General features: G+C 36.1%; 1 protein-coding gene across 1 annotated transcript; it reads right to left on the bottom strand.

Moving 5' to 3' along the window:
* Nucleotides 1–1,243: 1,243 nt before the first annotated feature.
* On the bottom strand, nt 1,244–5,548 carry LOC140815431 (uncharacterized). The gene is made up of 7 exons (XM_073174544.1): nt 5,001–5,548; nt 3,807–3,925; nt 3,398–3,537; nt 2,752–2,820; nt 2,354–2,465; nt 1,753–1,946; nt 1,244–1,561 (listed from the first exon to the last, which is right to left on the bottom strand). Exons 1-7 carry the CDS (start codon nt 5,546–5,548, stop codon nt 1,244–1,246), a joined length of 1,500 nt encoding a protein of 499 aa, XP_073030645.1.
* Nucleotides 5,549–17,312: the final 11,764 nt, after the last annotated feature.

Here is a 17,312-nt window from a genome sequence, read left to right as displayed (position 1 = left end):
CCCTGCTCGAATCCCATCTCTCAGCGTCGACTGCACAGTCAGGGTAGAAAGATTAGGAGCATCTCCCCTAGCATAAACATCAACTCAAATATCTGAATCTCTGCCTGCAAGGGTCTCTGAGCTGAAAATTGAGCAATCCATACAGTCTTCCTACTCAGTGCGTCGGCTACTACATTAGCCTTACCCGAATGGTAGCTAATGTCGCAGTCGTAGTCATTCACCCGCTCTAACCATCTCCTCTATCTCATATTCAGATCTTTCTGTGTGAAGAATTACTTCAAACTCTTGTGATCTATGAGAATCTTGCACTTCTTCCCATACAGATAGTGTATCCAAATCTTCAGGGCGAATACTACTGCTGCTAGCTCGAAGTTATGACTCGGCGAATTCTTCTCATGAACCTTCAACTGTTTGGTAGCATATCACTCTATCATGCTGCATCAGAACTACTCCCAACCCTATTTCGAATCATCTGTATATAGTACATAGTCCCTTTGTCCTGATGGCATAGCTAGAACTGGCGCTGAAGTCAATGTTTGCTTCAGCTTTTCAAAACTTTCCTTGTACTCTGATCTCCAAATGAATTTGGAATCCTACTTCGTCAAGGCGGTCATGGGTACCGCAATAGAAGAAAAGAGTTGAATAAACTTCCTGTACTACCCAGCTAATTCCAAGAAACTGCGGATCTCAGTCACACTCTTAGGCACCGGCCAATCTCTGACTCCCTCAACCTTGCTGGGTTCCACCTCGACCCCATCTATGGAAATAATGTTGCCTAAGAATGCCACTATGTCCATCCAAAACTCACACTTGCTGAACTTGACATACAATTATCTTTCCTTTAAAGTCTGTAGCGCGGTCCTCAAGTGTTGATTGTGATCCTCTCTGCTCTTCGAATAGATAAGAATGTCATCTATGAAGACTATAGCAAACTGATCCAAATATAGATGAAATACGCGACTCATTAGATCCATGAAGATCGCTGGCGCATTAGTCAGTCCGAAGGACATCACCATAAACTCATAGTTCCCATAACGCGTCCTGAAAGCCATCTTGTGCCTATCAGACTCTCTCACCTTCAGCTGGCGATATCCTGATCGAAGATCTATCTTCGAAAACACTGATGCTCCCTGAAGCTGATCAAATAGGTCTTCGATCCTGGGCAGAGCATATTTGTTCTTGACTGTGACTCTGTTCAGTTCTCTGTAATCGATGCAGAGTCGCATGTTGTCGTATTTCTTCATCACAAACAGTACTTGCGCCCCAATGGAGAAAAACTCGGGAAAATAAAACCCTCGTCCAGCAAATCCTGAATCTGATCCTTCAACTCTTTCATCTCTGCAGGTGCTAAATGATAGGGTGCCTTGGAAATCTGCACTGTTCCTAACATCAGCTCAATAGAAAAGTCCACCTCTCTGTCTGGTGGAAAGCCAGAAACATCCTCAGGAAAGACGCTAGGAAAATCTCTGGTGATCTCGACGTCCTCTAGTCTCAAACTGACTGGCTCAGACATGACACGACACTCGCCAGGAATGCTTGACAACCTCGCTTCATAAGTTTCCTCGCACAAATAAAAGAAATGATGTGAGGCATTTGTTTGTTCCTTTCCGCCTCGAAAACAAAAGATTTCCTGCTGGGCGGTTGCGTAGAAACTGACCTCTGCCGGAAATCTATTGAAGCTCCATTCGACGAAAGCCAGTCCATGCCCAGATTGATGTCAAATTCAGGCATTGGTAGCACTATCAGATCTACCTTAACAGAATTCTTCTGTAATCGAAGCTCCACATTCTTCACTATCCTCGAAGTAAACATTTGATCTTCGGAAGGAATCGAAACTTTGAAGTCCAAATCCATGGCCTCTGGTACAATTGCTAGTCTCTTGACAAAAGTTTTGAATATAAATGATTGTGCAGCTCCTGAATCTAGCAGTGCATATGTGGCTACACCTGAAATAAATATCATTCATGCGACAAAAATATACCATCAAATCCGATCAAGCATAATAATTCCAGAGATGCTAACAATACAACACATAATTATCAAAAATTCTCCAAATAAATCTCTAGAATTTCTCGAATTTACACGAATTTCTCGACCAAAATTTCGAAATTAGCACTTGAGTTCCTAAAAATTTCGTTTTTCTCATCAAACAGGCCCTACAACTTTCGAAAAATCTCAGTTTCGACCCTAAATGTTCGGCTATTTGCAGTTTAGTCCCTCAAAATTGTTAAATTTATCTAATTAGAACATGCCACCTATTTTATAAGTTTTCAATCCCAAGAGTGATTCCATCAACCGAATTAACATTCCATGCAATCAAAGCTATATAAAGGTTTTTAAACAAGAATGTTACTAGTGATCAGTGTTGAGTCTGGCTCTGCCTCCGTCTCCTCGGCATGCATGACATAGGCTCTGCCAGTATTAGGGTCCTTGTTCCTTGGGCGTTTTGCTGCTTTGTGGCCCTCCTAATTTCAAATAAAGCACTTAAACATCCCCACATGTATTTACCGTAATGGAAACGGTTGCACTGATGGCAAGGCTGCCTCTCCTCCTGTCTCGGGGCACCTGGATTCTAAGGGGGACTTTGCTGCCCCGGATTCTTAAACTGTCCCTGGGGCCTCTGCTGCCCCTGATGTCTTGGAGGCCATGTGAACTGTCTCTTGCTGGGATGTGAGCTCTGCTGGGCCTGATGCCTCTTAGTCTGTATGTCTATATTGATATATCTCAAAGCCTGCTCTACTTGAAAGGCACAAGCAGTAGAAGCTCATAACTCGCCGGCCTCATTAGCATGACATCCCGACGAATGGTCGGTGTGACACCCTGTAAACAAAGGTGCATAAATGCATTTTTATTAGTATAATTTTTATTATTTTCACTTTTAAAAATTTTATCACATTATTTTTCGGAACAAATTTTATTTGTCCAAAGTATCTAGAAATACATTAAAATACATCACAATACACTTAAAAATTCATCAAGCACTATAAGGTTCTCATTCCAAAATCAAATACCCAAAATATAATAAAATATTATAAATAAACTCAACATATATGTTAAGTAATTAATTACAATAATTATTAAGTTCAATATAAGATAATTATGTTCAATAATTAGATACACGAATATAATAATATTAAGTTTGGATAAACATGAGATTTTTTCTATTTAATAAATAAATAAAAATAATTTAAAAAAAATAATAAAATTAATTTTGGATTCTCGGCTATAAATACTGGACACTTTCTTCAATTCAACCAAAGTAAATCAACCAACGGAGAGAGAGAAGAAAGAGAAAGGAAGAGGGAAGAAGAAAGGAAAGGAGAAAAAGAAGAAGAAAAAAATAGAAGAAAGATCTATACCCTTTTCCGAAAATTCCAATAAATCACCAACTACTCACCTCATATCGTAAAGCAACATAGCGCTGGAGGTGACGTAAGAGGATCGACCGAAAACAAGGAAATCCAACAAAGATATTCCGCAAATCGGCAATGGTATCCCGTATTGAAGCTAGGTATTTTTCGCTCATTTTTCTTATAGCTACACACCAAATTAGAGGTCAGATTGAATAACAAAGTCGTACCTCTTGTTGCATAGATGAGGTACATACCGTCCGTCACCCCAAAATATTGCCGGAACTAACATTTTCAGAATGCCGGAGTACCCTAGTTCACCATAGGACGATATTTAAATATGGTATCGTTCGGTTAGGAATTTGACAAAACTTTCAATAAGAGAATTCAAGATCATAAAAAGTTACACATGCTGGAAAAAAACCGGCCGCGCGTGGGCGCCAGAAGGCCACTCACGCGCCGGCACCATCGGCGCGTGTACCACACGCGCCGCCGGAACGGCGATTTTCCGGCGGCCGAACGTTTCTGATGATATTTCCGACTTTTTGGCCAACTTTCGTAATATTTGGATATACCTTCTAATTAATATGAATTTTTGAAACTTAAGTAAAATCAACCGGGTTAAATTTTGAACAAAAAATAATCTGGAAATAATCAGCTAGTTACTTAAAAACCTCTAACATATAAATATCATTCATAATATATTTTTAGGACTTGCTCCAAGAACTCGGAGTATTAATCAAGCCTAAATTGTAAGTTATCAGGTGAGGAAATTACTATTCATTCTTCTATTAAAGCCTTTGGCATTTGGCCTGGAAATTTCAATAGCATTTATTTAATGTTATATTTTCTTGCATATTTATGAATGGATTGATATATCATTAATGAATGGAGTCATGGACAACGGATTTCGGTCCGGAAATTAAATCCATTGGACAACGTGGCTTCGGCCCGAAAAATGAGTCAATGAACAACGAGTCAAAAGTCCCGGGTATATGGTTCATCTGAACAACGCGCAACGAATATTTCGGTCCGGAGAATGGTTCACCCGGCTCGTAAAAAGTGCTCAATTAGAGCCACCAATGTTATTTTATGGAATTTTCATTTATCTATTATTTCATTGCATATCATTCATAATATCTAAATTTTTATTCCTATTATTTCATGTATAATTATGATGAAGTGTTATTTAAAAGCCATATATTGATTTAAACTCACTAAGTCCTCAAAGACTTAACCCTCTGTTTCTTTTCGTCTATTGTAATTTCCATACACAGGAACCCCCGAATTGGAACAAGAGGAAAATAACTGAAGCTGAAATAAGAGCATTTGAAAGTTGAGATGATCTGTTTATAAATGAATGTTAAACTTCCGCTGTAACATAATTGTACATATGAATGTTAGACTTCCGCTGTAAAATAATTGTACATATTTGAAATAAGAACGTAAATATTTGTAGATAATCGTAGAACGTAATTAAAATTTTATCTACAATAAATTTCTAATAATAATAATGCTAAAAATAAAATTAGAAATTCAATAAAGAAAGATTGAAGGTAAATGTGGCACCTAGTAAGGGAATAATTATGAATTCCTAAACCAGGCGCCACAGTCGGTCTGAGGCCATCCATGAAGTGCCTCAACTTCTACACAACACCCCTAGCTATAATGGGTACAAAGTGGCAGCCCCTGTCAAACATCTGGATGAACTCCGAAACAGACGAGTCCCCCTGTCGGAGACTCATGAAATCTTGGGTCAGACGCTCCCTGACGTCTGCAGGAAAGTACTTACCGTAGAAGAGGTCTTTAAACTGATCCCACATGAGAATAACTAGAATAACCCCGTGGGAGGCTCCTTCCCACCAAAAAGACGCATCGTCCCGCAACATATAGGTGGCACATCTGACCCTGTCAGCATCCCTCATGTCCAAGTATTGGAAGTGCATCTCCATTGATCGTATCCAACCCTTTACCACAAATGGGTCGGTGGTGCCACTAAATTCCTTGGGGTTGAGCCTCATGAACTGCTCATATATGTCTACCTGCGGTCTAGGAGCTTGCTTAGCCTGCTCCATCAAACATGCAATCCACTCCAAAACAAGAGTAGCAGGATCTCCTGGTGGTGGTGGTGGAAAAGCTCTATCACCTCCAAGATTTCCATCCAGCCTGTCTATATCAGGAGCTCTTCCGGGAGGCATAATTATATGAATACATTATAAAATCTAAACGTAACCAACATACGATCCAATCTAGCTTTTAAATCATTTAACCTTAAAACATATACACATCTAAACATGTACTGTAAAACATAAATCATGTAGACATGAAGGTGAGAGCATAAAACTTCCAAAACATTTAAAACATGTAAACTTACAGACGCGAGGCTTGACGATTGAGCTTCTGAAGTTGGCGGTGACACAATCCCTATACAAGAACCCTTGCTCTAATACCAACTGAAATGTCTGCTACTTAAAATTCCACTGAATTGTTTGTTTAAAAGCTATGGCCGAATATACACACACTCATGCACATTAAAATAAGTTAATCAGACATTTTAAAATTCATCCAATCACTGAATAAAAATAATTGTAGTTACACAAAATCTTAAAACGTAATCAATCTCCTAGTATTCAGTTTTAAAAGGAAAACTCGAGCGTAATGCCAAAAGTCGGACAATTCAACAACGTAAAACAAGTTACAAAATCATTTCAACATAATGTTTAGACCCATGACTCATAATCATATTATGCGGAAGAAATGCAAGGTCCTCAGATTATCAAGTTCACCTTTAGCTCCGCCTACTCAGTCTTCAGCGCTTCCAGTCTCCACATCCGCATGATCACTTTCACCAATTACACTTAGTGAGTCTAAAGACTCAACACATCTGAACCGTATTAAGAAGTACATATACATATCATGCAATACTGAGAATTACTATAATTAAAATAAGTTTCACGATCTTCAAAAGCGTATATTTAAACATAACATAGCATATTTAAATCATGTCCCATCGTATCATCGTATACGTGTTCATTTTTCTTACTGAATTCAGATCATTAGTTGTTACTTTTGTATTAGCTCTAAGTCGATGGATCCATCTACATATAACCGCGGTACCAGGCGACGGGGACAATAGCGACAGTTTTACCCATCCACTGAGCCTTGGACTTACATGTTCGTGTTTGTGTTCGTACTAGTCACAACCAACCCACCTCCTTCAATTACATGTCATCGTATTCATCACTTGTAAAACTCATGGATATACATACATTTTCTTAAAAACAAGCATGCAACGTATTAATCAGTATTTTCATAAAAAAATCATATTCATAATTAACATATACATTTTAAACATGTATTTTCAGTTATCAAGGCGTTGCCAGGACTGCTAACCCGACCCGCTCAAAATTATCAAACTCCTTAAGCATACTTCTAATCATTTCCTTAAACGTATCCCGAACCCCTGCATTAACCTCTATATTTCAATTCAGGGTTTAGACCGGAGTCCCGTTTAACCCGAGACTTGATCAAAATTTTAACCATAGTTCAACGACTCCTAACCAAACTCCGTATGGCTTTACATAAACCATTTATAACCACAAGCATGTAGGTATAACTTACTGGGACCCCAAAACGAGAAATATCCACAAAAATATTGAAAATACATGTACAGTACTAGCGTCTATGCGCTGGTAGTGTATCGATGTGGCGCTAGGTAAGCTCCTAGGCTCCATGTACCAGTGCTGCAGTGCCACATGGGCAGCGCCGCGGCATCAACCCTGCGGGCAAAAATCCCAAAATCGACTTTCGAAGAAAATCTACATTACTTCCAACCAGCCCGGACCAGACTCGAACCAATCTCTCTTAGACCACCTTTGGACCTTCTTGGAGGGACTTAGCCGTGGACCCTAACCCCATGCACGCTATTGTGCAGCTTTCACTCGAACGCCACAAAATCGAGCCCGTCTAACCACAACTCATCCGATCTGCCCCTAGTCCATGATTAGCCATACTCGAGCCATCCTGGACCACGTCTTAGATCCACCAGGGTGTGATCCAAGGTCTGGAACGACCCTTGCACTACTGTACCCATCGCATCACCCAATCGAGCCAACCTATATCCCAAAACTCGAAGATCTGATCGGTTCCCCCTTTAAACTTGCATCGATCTCAAAAGCAGCACGTAAACTCCTACATATCTACTATCATATCACTCCTAAACCTCGAGTCTTGGCAGCACCTTCAATATAAGTCAAGAAACGCGAGAAGCATGACAAGAAAAATGTGTATTTTCGTGTAGAAGTCAAGTAAAACGATGCATAACACTACATCCACAATATATCATGCAAACACATTCGAAACATGTAATATGATGTGATCGACGAGAAAATAAGAGAATCGGTCGTGCCTTTGCGTATATACTCTAGAAAAGCAACTCAACGATGTGATAGACGAAAACCAGAGTGACGGGGAGACTTTTTCCTATGAAAATTATTGAGAAAACCAAGCTCAAAACCCTTCTGATGGATGTGTGTGAGATGGATACCGAGAGGAGGAGAGGAGAAGGCTAGGGTTGGCATGAAAGTGAGGGAAGAATAAAAAGAATAGTAGGCCTAGGTTTTGGAATATTAAAGTGCAATCATTTTGGCCCAAAATTCTAATAAATCAGGCCCATTAGGCCCAATAACATGCGCGTAAAATATTTCGTTTAAGTATGCTTTCCAAAAATATTTCTTGAGCCCTAAAAATATCCTCCATTTTGTTAAAAATCGCCTACCGGTTTAAAAGTATGGTTCAAAGGGTAAAAATATCTTAAAAATGCTCATTTTCTAAAATTCCAAATAAATTCACTATATAATAAATAATTAAAAATAATTATTTAATAAAAACATTTTTCATTAATCTTCCACGGTCTCCGTTCCTCGTTTGTGCGCGAAATAATGCTACAAGCTCAAATAAATGCAATATAGTAATTCATGAAATAAAACACATATTCATGTCATAAACATGCATTTAAAAATCATTATATAATCATTTTAATAAAACTCTAGATTCGCATGCAGTCAGATTACGTCGTTTGAATTTCTAGACCTAACACTTAATGTATAATTATTATAATATAGTATTAGTAAATTGAATATAAATTGTCTTTTAATTTTATTTATGTTTTAATAATGTCAAGGAATTTACTCGGTAAAAGGTTAATTAAAATATTTTAAATTAAATGATATATTTCGAATTTAACATAAGGTAAATTTTTGATAAGTTTATTTAGTTCAAGTTCAAAATTCGAATATAATGTATTCTATTTAACTTTCAAAATAACTATATATTATCGAATACCTAAATAATCTAGCCCATTATAATGTAACATGATATTTGCAAAAAAACATTTTTTTCTCCAAATGTTGCTTTACTGATTCAGAAATCCAATTTCACTACTCAAAAATATATTTTCACACATTTTTATGCAACACTAAAGGCGAAACCAAGTATACCCTTGTAAACGAATATCATGAATATTTTTCATGGCATCACAAATTAACAATTCCTTTGTCAATAATTGTTGGATCAATTAAATTTTAGTAAAATAATAAGGTTACTGAGTTAAAGAGAAATTTATATATGCCATCCAAACTAAATTCATAAGGGAAATTGAACAATCATGCGTATTGATTTCCCAAGCTAACTGATCTTCTAGGCCTAATTGATCTCAAAGTACAACTGATGGAAGATATTTGATTCAATGATCAATGATAATCCATCTTTTTAAATCAGTTAGGCACGTTAGCGGACATTCTCTGAAGATTTCCAGAACATTCATCTGAAGATTTCCAGAACATTCATTTGAAGATCAGAGCTCAGCTCACAAATCGAAAAAAATCTACATTACAACATTTTCAGGCTGTTATAATGTTAGAGTTCATGCACATTACCGAATCGTACTATTTGTCAGAAAAGATTATGACATGACACAAAAACTTCTATTTGGAAACGACTATCAAATTCGAAAAGACTACCGTTGGAATCGAAGCCTACAATAGATCAGTTGCATAGACTTTCAAACTCTCATATAATTCTGAATTACACACATTACTCTGAGTATCAAGTTCCAGAGATCTTAAGTGTTCAAGGTATTATACAATACACACTAAAGAGTTTTTATATGATCGTAGAGGATCAATTCGTGATATTATATTCCTTAGAGAAATACTTGTAATCGACATAAAGAGATTTATTTATCATTTTGTTTATGTTGCGAGATTTCTAAGAGTTTTAGTAGGCCAGAGATAATCCCTGCTGAAGTGGATTGTTACAAATTGTTTGTAATCACCAAATTCTTCTAGTGGAATCTATAAAAATTTTCTATGCATTTTTATTCCGTTTACTTATTTTTACCTTAAATTTAATAGCCTAACTATTCATTAGCTCTGATATTTATTGTGTTCATACCATTTCAGCTAGCCTCTCTTCGTTCAATACCTAATTGTTGGTTCATTGATATCCAACAACAGGAATTATAATTCAGTATTGATAACCCAACCGAATTAATTAATGAATTTGTTGAGATTTTTTTTACCCACCTTTAAAAAATCTTTCCGATCCTGACAAGTGCCATCAGAGAAGGTTACTTATTGTCTCTGGACACTACATAAAATGGTCCTCTTCATCATGATCCCAATGTTCTCTAACGAGGATTTTGATGATTGGAAGATAATGATGCATGCTCATTTAGCTTCAAAAGAAAATGATATGTGGTACGTCATACAGACAGACAAATGAAGATCATGAAAGAAAATACAGTTGTTTCCATTACAGAGGATGCAAAAAAGAAGATCGAGAAACCACGAATGGAGTGGACAACTAAAGATAAGAATAAAGACAACCTCAATAATGTGGCTAAGAACATTTTGTACAAGATGTTGGACAAGAAAACTGTCAACAAGATGAAGATGTATTCCACTACCAATGATATCTGTGAAAATCTGATTCAATTCTATGAAGGTAATGAACTAACAAGGGAAACAAATTTCTATTGCAATACAGAAGTTTGACAACATCAAAATGAAGTCCAGTAAGTCTATGTCAGATTATTATGAGAGATTTAGAAACATCATAATCAAACTGACTGCTTCGAGGAAAGAGTATTCCAACAAAGAGATGACCTTGAAGGTGATAAAGGAACTCCTGAGACAATGAGATGTTAAGACTATGACCATAAAAGATTTTAAGGACTTGAATAAGCTGGAACTGCATGATATGTTCGCAAATCTTAAAGCTTATGAGTTTGAATTCAAAACAAAAACAAATGTTGAATCCACTTCCAAACTGACCAAGGCACTGGCTACTACATCTATAGAACAATTAATATCGAAAGATAAGTTAGTCGAGCAGTTGAGTAATGATGCTATGTCATTATTCGCGAAGACGTTTGACATGTTTTTTAGGAAGAACCAAGGAAAATTCTCGACTAACTTATCTTTCGATATTGATTGTTCCATAAATGCAGCAGCCAGTGCTTTGATCAGTTTGGAAAATGATTCTATGTCATTATTAGTGAAGACATTTGACAAGTTTTTGAGGAAGAACCAAGGAAATGACCAAGTTTCTAGTAAAAGGAACCATCTCAAGAGAGAGTGCATTAATGAGGACAATGCATGTTTCAACTATGGGACACTTGGTTACTTCATAGCTGACTGTCCCAAACCCAAGAAAGATAAGAGATTTCAAACTGACAAAGATGAAAAATCTCATGGTAAGAAGAAGAAAACTAAGAATGATAAGAAGTTGTTCAAAAAGAAATCAGAAAATACTTGTGGCCGAGGGCAGTAAAACAAAGTGAGCAAATTATAACTGTGGTTCGTCTGAGTCAGAGTATTCCAGCAGTAGCAGCGATGAAGAAGATGTACAATGCCTCATGGCAGATGTCGAGCTAGAATCCACCAGTAAAGAGGTATTGTATTTTAGTTCAACTGATTTAACACGAGATGATTCTATCACAACACTACAAGATAATGTAAATGAGTACAAGAGAAAGCCTTCCTAAAAAAATGTTGAGCCTAATTGTTAATAGTTTGGCAAAGTGAAAAATCTCAAGGAAGAAATTGAAAAGCTGAGACTGAGAATGAGTGAGTAAAATTTGAGTATCAAGAATTGATTTATGAGAACAAGAAATTAGTTGAGCTGATCAAACTTTGGAACGAGTCTTTAGTCAATCTTGAAAAAATGCAGGAGCTACATAAGCTATCAGGAGATAGGACATGTCTCAAATTCAGTAGTAATAAAATAACTTCTGAAACAAGTACCCAGTCGCAACTGAAGATGCGCAAGAGAATATATTCACTTTGATAAGTCCAGTGTGTTATATAAACATCAGAATCCTACCTTTCATGCTGTGAAACTTGTTGAACCAATGAACTAGGGCATAAAATTTGGTGTAGAGTATACACTCGAGAGTTCCCATGCCAAGTGTAGCTGGTTTGGTACTAGATTTAGTTCGGCAAGACACAAATCTATGAAGAGTAAGCCCCACCGATACCATAATAGTAAGCATGTTGAGACGATTGGGTACCAGTTGATCTTATCATGAGTTTTGCACATGATAGTTAAGCCCTGAGAGTTCTCATTACAAGACAAACTGGTCTATTCAAATATACACAAAACATCATATATATATGTTTTTGTACAACCCTTTCAGGACAAAGAGTCTGCTCAACCAGTTAAAGTTATCCAACTGTTGGTTCCAAAAGGATAATCTTGTTTGGATCCAATAGTATTGGGTTACAGTTAAACTTATCTGTACTTGTAGGTAAAGAAGGAAGAAGGTTGAAAAATTCAGTATGGTACTTGGATAGTGGTTGTTTGAGATACATAACTAGTCAAGCTTAGCTGTTAACTGATCTGATCAAATGTGAAGGATATAAGATCACTTTCGATGATAACACGAAGGGTAAGACCGAGAGTAAGTGTAAGATTACTCATGAAAATATTGTGATTAATGATGCACTGTTTATTGAGAATTTCTGCTATAAATTGATCAGTATCACTCATCTTTGTGACAATGTTTATTCAGTTGAATTCTTAATAATAACTACTTGATTAAGGATTATAATAATCAAAATTTGCTGAAAAGGATAAAAAGTGATAATACATATAAAATTGATTGGAATAGTAGCCTCACCGACCTATTTTTTAGCAGTTAATCATGATAAACAATTGTTATCACATAAGCGCTCGAATCCTCTTAATTTCAGATCAATTAATAATATTCTTAAGTTAAATCTAGTTGATGAATTGCCTGGTATAAAATTTGTTAAGAATCATGTATGTTGATCATGGTACTGAATTTACTAACAAAACGTTGAATGCATATCTATTAGAACAAGGAACTCAGCATGAGTATTCCACAGCTAGGAAACCTCAGCACAATGGAGTCGCTGAACGAAGAAACAAAATCTTGAAAGAAGCTACTCAGACAATGCTTGGCGATTATGGTGTTTCTCAAAGATTTTGGTTAGAAGAAATCAATATTGCATGTTATACACAGAATGGGAAGATGATTAAGAAGAAGGTTGGTAAAAATCCATATGAAATATGAAATATGAGTAAGTCTAACCTTTATTATTTTCATATATTTGGATGTAAATATTATATTCAGAATAATGATAAAATCATTTGTCTGCTTTTGATGCCAAATATGATGTAGGAATATTTCTTGGTTGTTCTGCAGTAAGTAAGGCTTATTGTCTCTTTAACAAGAAAACTTTGGATGTTGAAGAGACAATTTGTAACGTCCGAAAAAAAAATCTACGTAAACCATATGCATGCAAATTATTTGAATTGCTTAATTGTTTTATTTAATTGACTTTAAATATCTACTTGATGCATATTATATGATTAAATGTATAATTGCATGATTATATGACTTGATTTCATGAAATTGAGTGATTTTACCCGGATATTCGATAATAGGCAGGGGAAAGGAGACTGTGGACGACCAAGAGTAGAATAAATATTTTTCACTAAATATTTTCAAGGTTTCTAAATATGATTAAGAATGATTTAATTTTTTAAAAATGTTGGAGTTCGAATTATTTTACGAATCGAGCTCGATTTTTCCTGGGAAGCCGGTTTTGAGCAAACGAAGAGTTTTTAAAAGATCAAAAATAAATTTTATAAAAAATTATGTTTCAATTAAATAAGAATTATTGAGCCCAATTTAACCAAATTGAGTAGACCCAATTGCTCCTATACTTGGAGGCCCAAAACAAAAGCTCGTTATCATACAAAGTAAAATCTATAAATTTGTTACCTAGGCTTTCAAAGCATGATAACCAGCCAATTTTTACACACACTAGAACACACAAATTTCAAAATTCTTCAAGGAGAAAAGCTAGGGTTCTTCTTCGTCCCGTCGTCCATCTTCACACTCTCGCCAACGATTGAATATTCGAGCGTTTTAAACGCAAATGCACGTTTCTTAAACCCTTTTACACAACATTCAAAACATAATACACATGCTTTAATTGTTTATGCATAAAAAATATAGGTGTTTGATGATTTTTACGGTGGAACGATTATTTTCAAAATTTTGACTATTTTAATGCTTATATGAAAAAAGTTATGAATCCAAAGGACACGCTGCCAATAACATGTGTTTAAGGGACATATTAGAGTCGAAAAAGAGATAAAAAAAGGGCTGGAAATCGAAGGGAAATCAAGGAGAGGAGCCTAGGGTTTTTCTAACTACACATGGTAAACCAAGGCTCGGCTTTGTGCATGGGGGCCTGCGGTTCGGCTAGAGGCTGGGCTGGACATGACTAAAGGTGGGGAAGAGTCATAGCAGGGCTAGGACTCAAGTCCTAAGGCTAGGGAAGAATCCAAGTGAAGAGGAACTCTTCCCCCAAGCTCGGGTATGACGGCAGTAGCCAAGGGGGCTCGCAGCTGGGGCTGGCTGGTTCAAGGTTGGTCCATTAGGGTCTAGGAAGGATGGTCAGGGTCCGGGTCAAGGGCTAGTGCAGGGTGGTTCACTGATGGCTCGACCACAGCGTGAGGGAGCAACAAGAGGCGCGCAACTGCTGTTCCTTATGCAGGTGGCTCGCGGCACCATAAAAATTTAAACCCAGCCCAAGACCTCGCCATAATTTTTGGCATATATCTATTGAAGTGTCCAGGGTCGGTGAGGGTCAGGTGGGATCGGTGGTGGCTCGAGTAGGGGAGTCCTAGAGTCACTAGGAGTCCTAGGCGTGAGGAAGAGGTACATGCACAGCTTTGTACCTTCTGTGCACGGTTTGTGCGTGAACTAGGGCTGGTTCTAAGGCTCAGGGTCAGTCAGGAGGGTACCTAGATGGGTTGGCTAGGGTCTGGCTTGAGGTGGCTCGACAAAATAGGGAGATGGCTCGGTGGGTTCAATCATGGGTAAAAAATGCTAAATTAATGAATAAAATTAGAACCATGGGTCCACGGGGGTGGTTCATGGCTCAAAAGGATAACTTAGGTAATTAAAAGTCTATATTTAAAGTTTGGGAAGAAAATAATAAGTTTTGAATTAATGCGGGAATTAAACGCCTCACGAATATTTAAATATGAATTTAATGAAAAGCCTCGAATTTAAGCTGAATTAAATTATGAAAAATTAGATGTAAGCTTAAATAATTATTTGGGATAAGCCCATTTCACTAAAAGTAAGAGAAAGTAAAAATCGAGAAATTTACGTCTAGGGACAAAACAGTCATTTTACACTTGGGTAATACGTAAAAGCTTGACAGCGTCCCGAAGGATCATAACACATGTTAAATGATATTTTATGATGTTTAAAATGAAAATATGAGATTTTATGATTTATGGTAAATTTGTGCAATTTTTACTGTAAAATGCTATTTTTGAAAAGTCATGTTATTTTACGATTTTTATTGTTAAAAAAAATGCTATTTTTAAAATATGGAAAATATACGATATTTTATGTTTTTAAAAGAAAAATGAAAAATATTTTGAGAGATGTAAATTGACTGTGATAAAGAGGATATGTGGTAGATCCGTTTTAAGAAGGAATAGTGAACTTACAATTTGTGGGGGATCCGTTTTAAGAAGGAGAGGTGAACTTACAATTTTGTTGGGATGTTGTGAGGGAAAAGGCCCTAGAGGGAGTCCGAAGATTGTAATTCCACGACGGAGCCTAGTGCCTGTCCCCATGGGCCATGTGGAGCTGAAAACTGATGAGTCGACCAGAGGATACAAGCTAGTCACTTTCAAGGATCAAACTTCACCCAACATGATTAAGGATTGAAAGATTTACGATTTTACGGTATATTATTTATATATGCCGAAAATTATTTTAAATGGTTTATTTACGTTCAAAAATTTATTTTAAATAAAAGTATGATTTTATTGCATGTGCTTGTATATGTATCACTTGTTAGTCATGTTTAGAACGTGCTGAGTTATTAGACTCACTAGGTTTGAATGACGCATGATTTGATTATATGAGGAGCGCTGCGCTTGAGTGGATCGAGTATGACAGTACACTCCCGATGGACATTTATTTTCCCCACTAGCTTGTTAGATAAAAGATTTAAAAGGTTTATGTTAATGATTTTATTAAGGATTTTTAAGCTTTATTTTATTGTTAGTTGATCTTTTAAAGGTTAAAGTAGGACTTTTGGTTAGTTAATGATTTAGAGATTTATTTTATGTACTTGAGATTCAAATGATACATTATTATGATTTCTGGGTATGTTAAGTTATTTTATTTAGTAATTTTTGAGTTTATGATTTTGTCATTAAAAAAAATTAAATTAGCGGACGTTTCACAATTCATGTTGTATTTGATGAAACCGAAATTATTTATTATCAAAATAATCTTGGAGATCTGAGTAATAAGATGAAAGCTATTGATTTGGAAGATGATAGTGAGGATGAGATCAATGTGAACAATATGATCCATCAGTCACATGAACCCGAGATTCCAGATCAGACATCTAGATAAGTTAATGAGGAACAAGAATATTTTGTCGATAAACAAGCTGGTCTGAACCAAAATGAAACGAATTAGACTGATGATATCCAAGATAATGGGAACCCGACTGAAGAACCAAATTGATCCTACTCAAAACATTGCTGACAACAATCTGGTTGGACCTTTCTTCTAATGGAGTAAGAGTTATCCACCATCTCCGGTGATCGGTAACCCTTCAACACCCCTCAGAACTAGTTAACAAATTCATAAATAATACTTGCATGCTTATTTCATTTCGCAATTAGAACCTAATAAGATAGACTAAGGTCTCTTAGATAGCAGTAGAAGTTATGCAGGACAAATTGAATCAATTTGACAGAAAAAGAGTTTGATACTTATTTCATAGGCTTACTTATCAATCATTAATAAGAACTCGATGAGTTTAAAAACAAACCAAATGAAGATGGAATTGTGGTTAGGAAAAAAGAAAGATTAGTTGCACTAAGATTTAGACGAGAAGAAGGCATAGATTTTGAAGAAACCTTTACTAGCTAGGCTAGAGAGAATTAAATTTTTTTACTTATATTGCTTATAAAAATTTCAAAATGTTTCAGAAGGATGTAAAGAGTGCCTTCCTGAGCGGTCTACTTCAAGAAGAAGTTTATATGGAACAACCTTCAGGTTTGTCAATCATATCTTACATGATTATTTGTTTAGATTAAATAAAGATTTATATGGATTAAAACAAGCCCCACAAGTCTGATATGACACTTTATCATAGTTGATCAAAATTTCACAATTAATTATGTAGATAAAACTTTATTCATATTTTTCAAGAATAATCATTATTTATTAGTCCAGATTTATATTGATGATATTATTTTTGGATCAAATAACTCAAAAAATTGTGCAAGAATTTTGCCAAAGCTGATACAAGATAAATTCGATATGAGTATGATGAGCGAATTGATGTTCTTTCTAGGCTTACAAGACAAACAGTTAGACTC

Source organism: Primulina eburnea, chromosome 15 (assembly GCF_022965805.1).
Source record: "Primulina eburnea isolate SZY01 chromosome 15, ASM2296580v1, whole genome shotgun sequence".
Classification (NCBI taxonomy): domain Eukaryota; kingdom Viridiplantae; phylum Streptophyta; class Magnoliopsida; order Lamiales; family Gesneriaceae; genus Primulina; species Primulina eburnea.
Note: the sequence above shows the minus strand (reverse complement) of the source record. Positions and strands in the feature narration are given on the sequence as shown.

Bases quoted from the DNA above. Each gene is read 5' to 3' on its own strand.
- LOC140815431 (XM_073174544.1), bottom strand. From the start codon at position 5,548: ATGCCTCCCGGAAGAGCTCCTGATATAGACAGGCTGGATGGAAATCTT. The intron at 2,821-3,397 runs GTGAGTAGTTGG...CTTTGTTTACAG, and splicing joins ATGTTGCTTTACGATATGAG to GGTGTCACACCGACCATTCG. The intron at 2,466-2,751 runs GTGCCTTTCAAG...ATTTGAAATTAG, and splicing joins GTTATGAGCTTCTACTGCTT to GAGGGCCACAAAGCAGCAAA.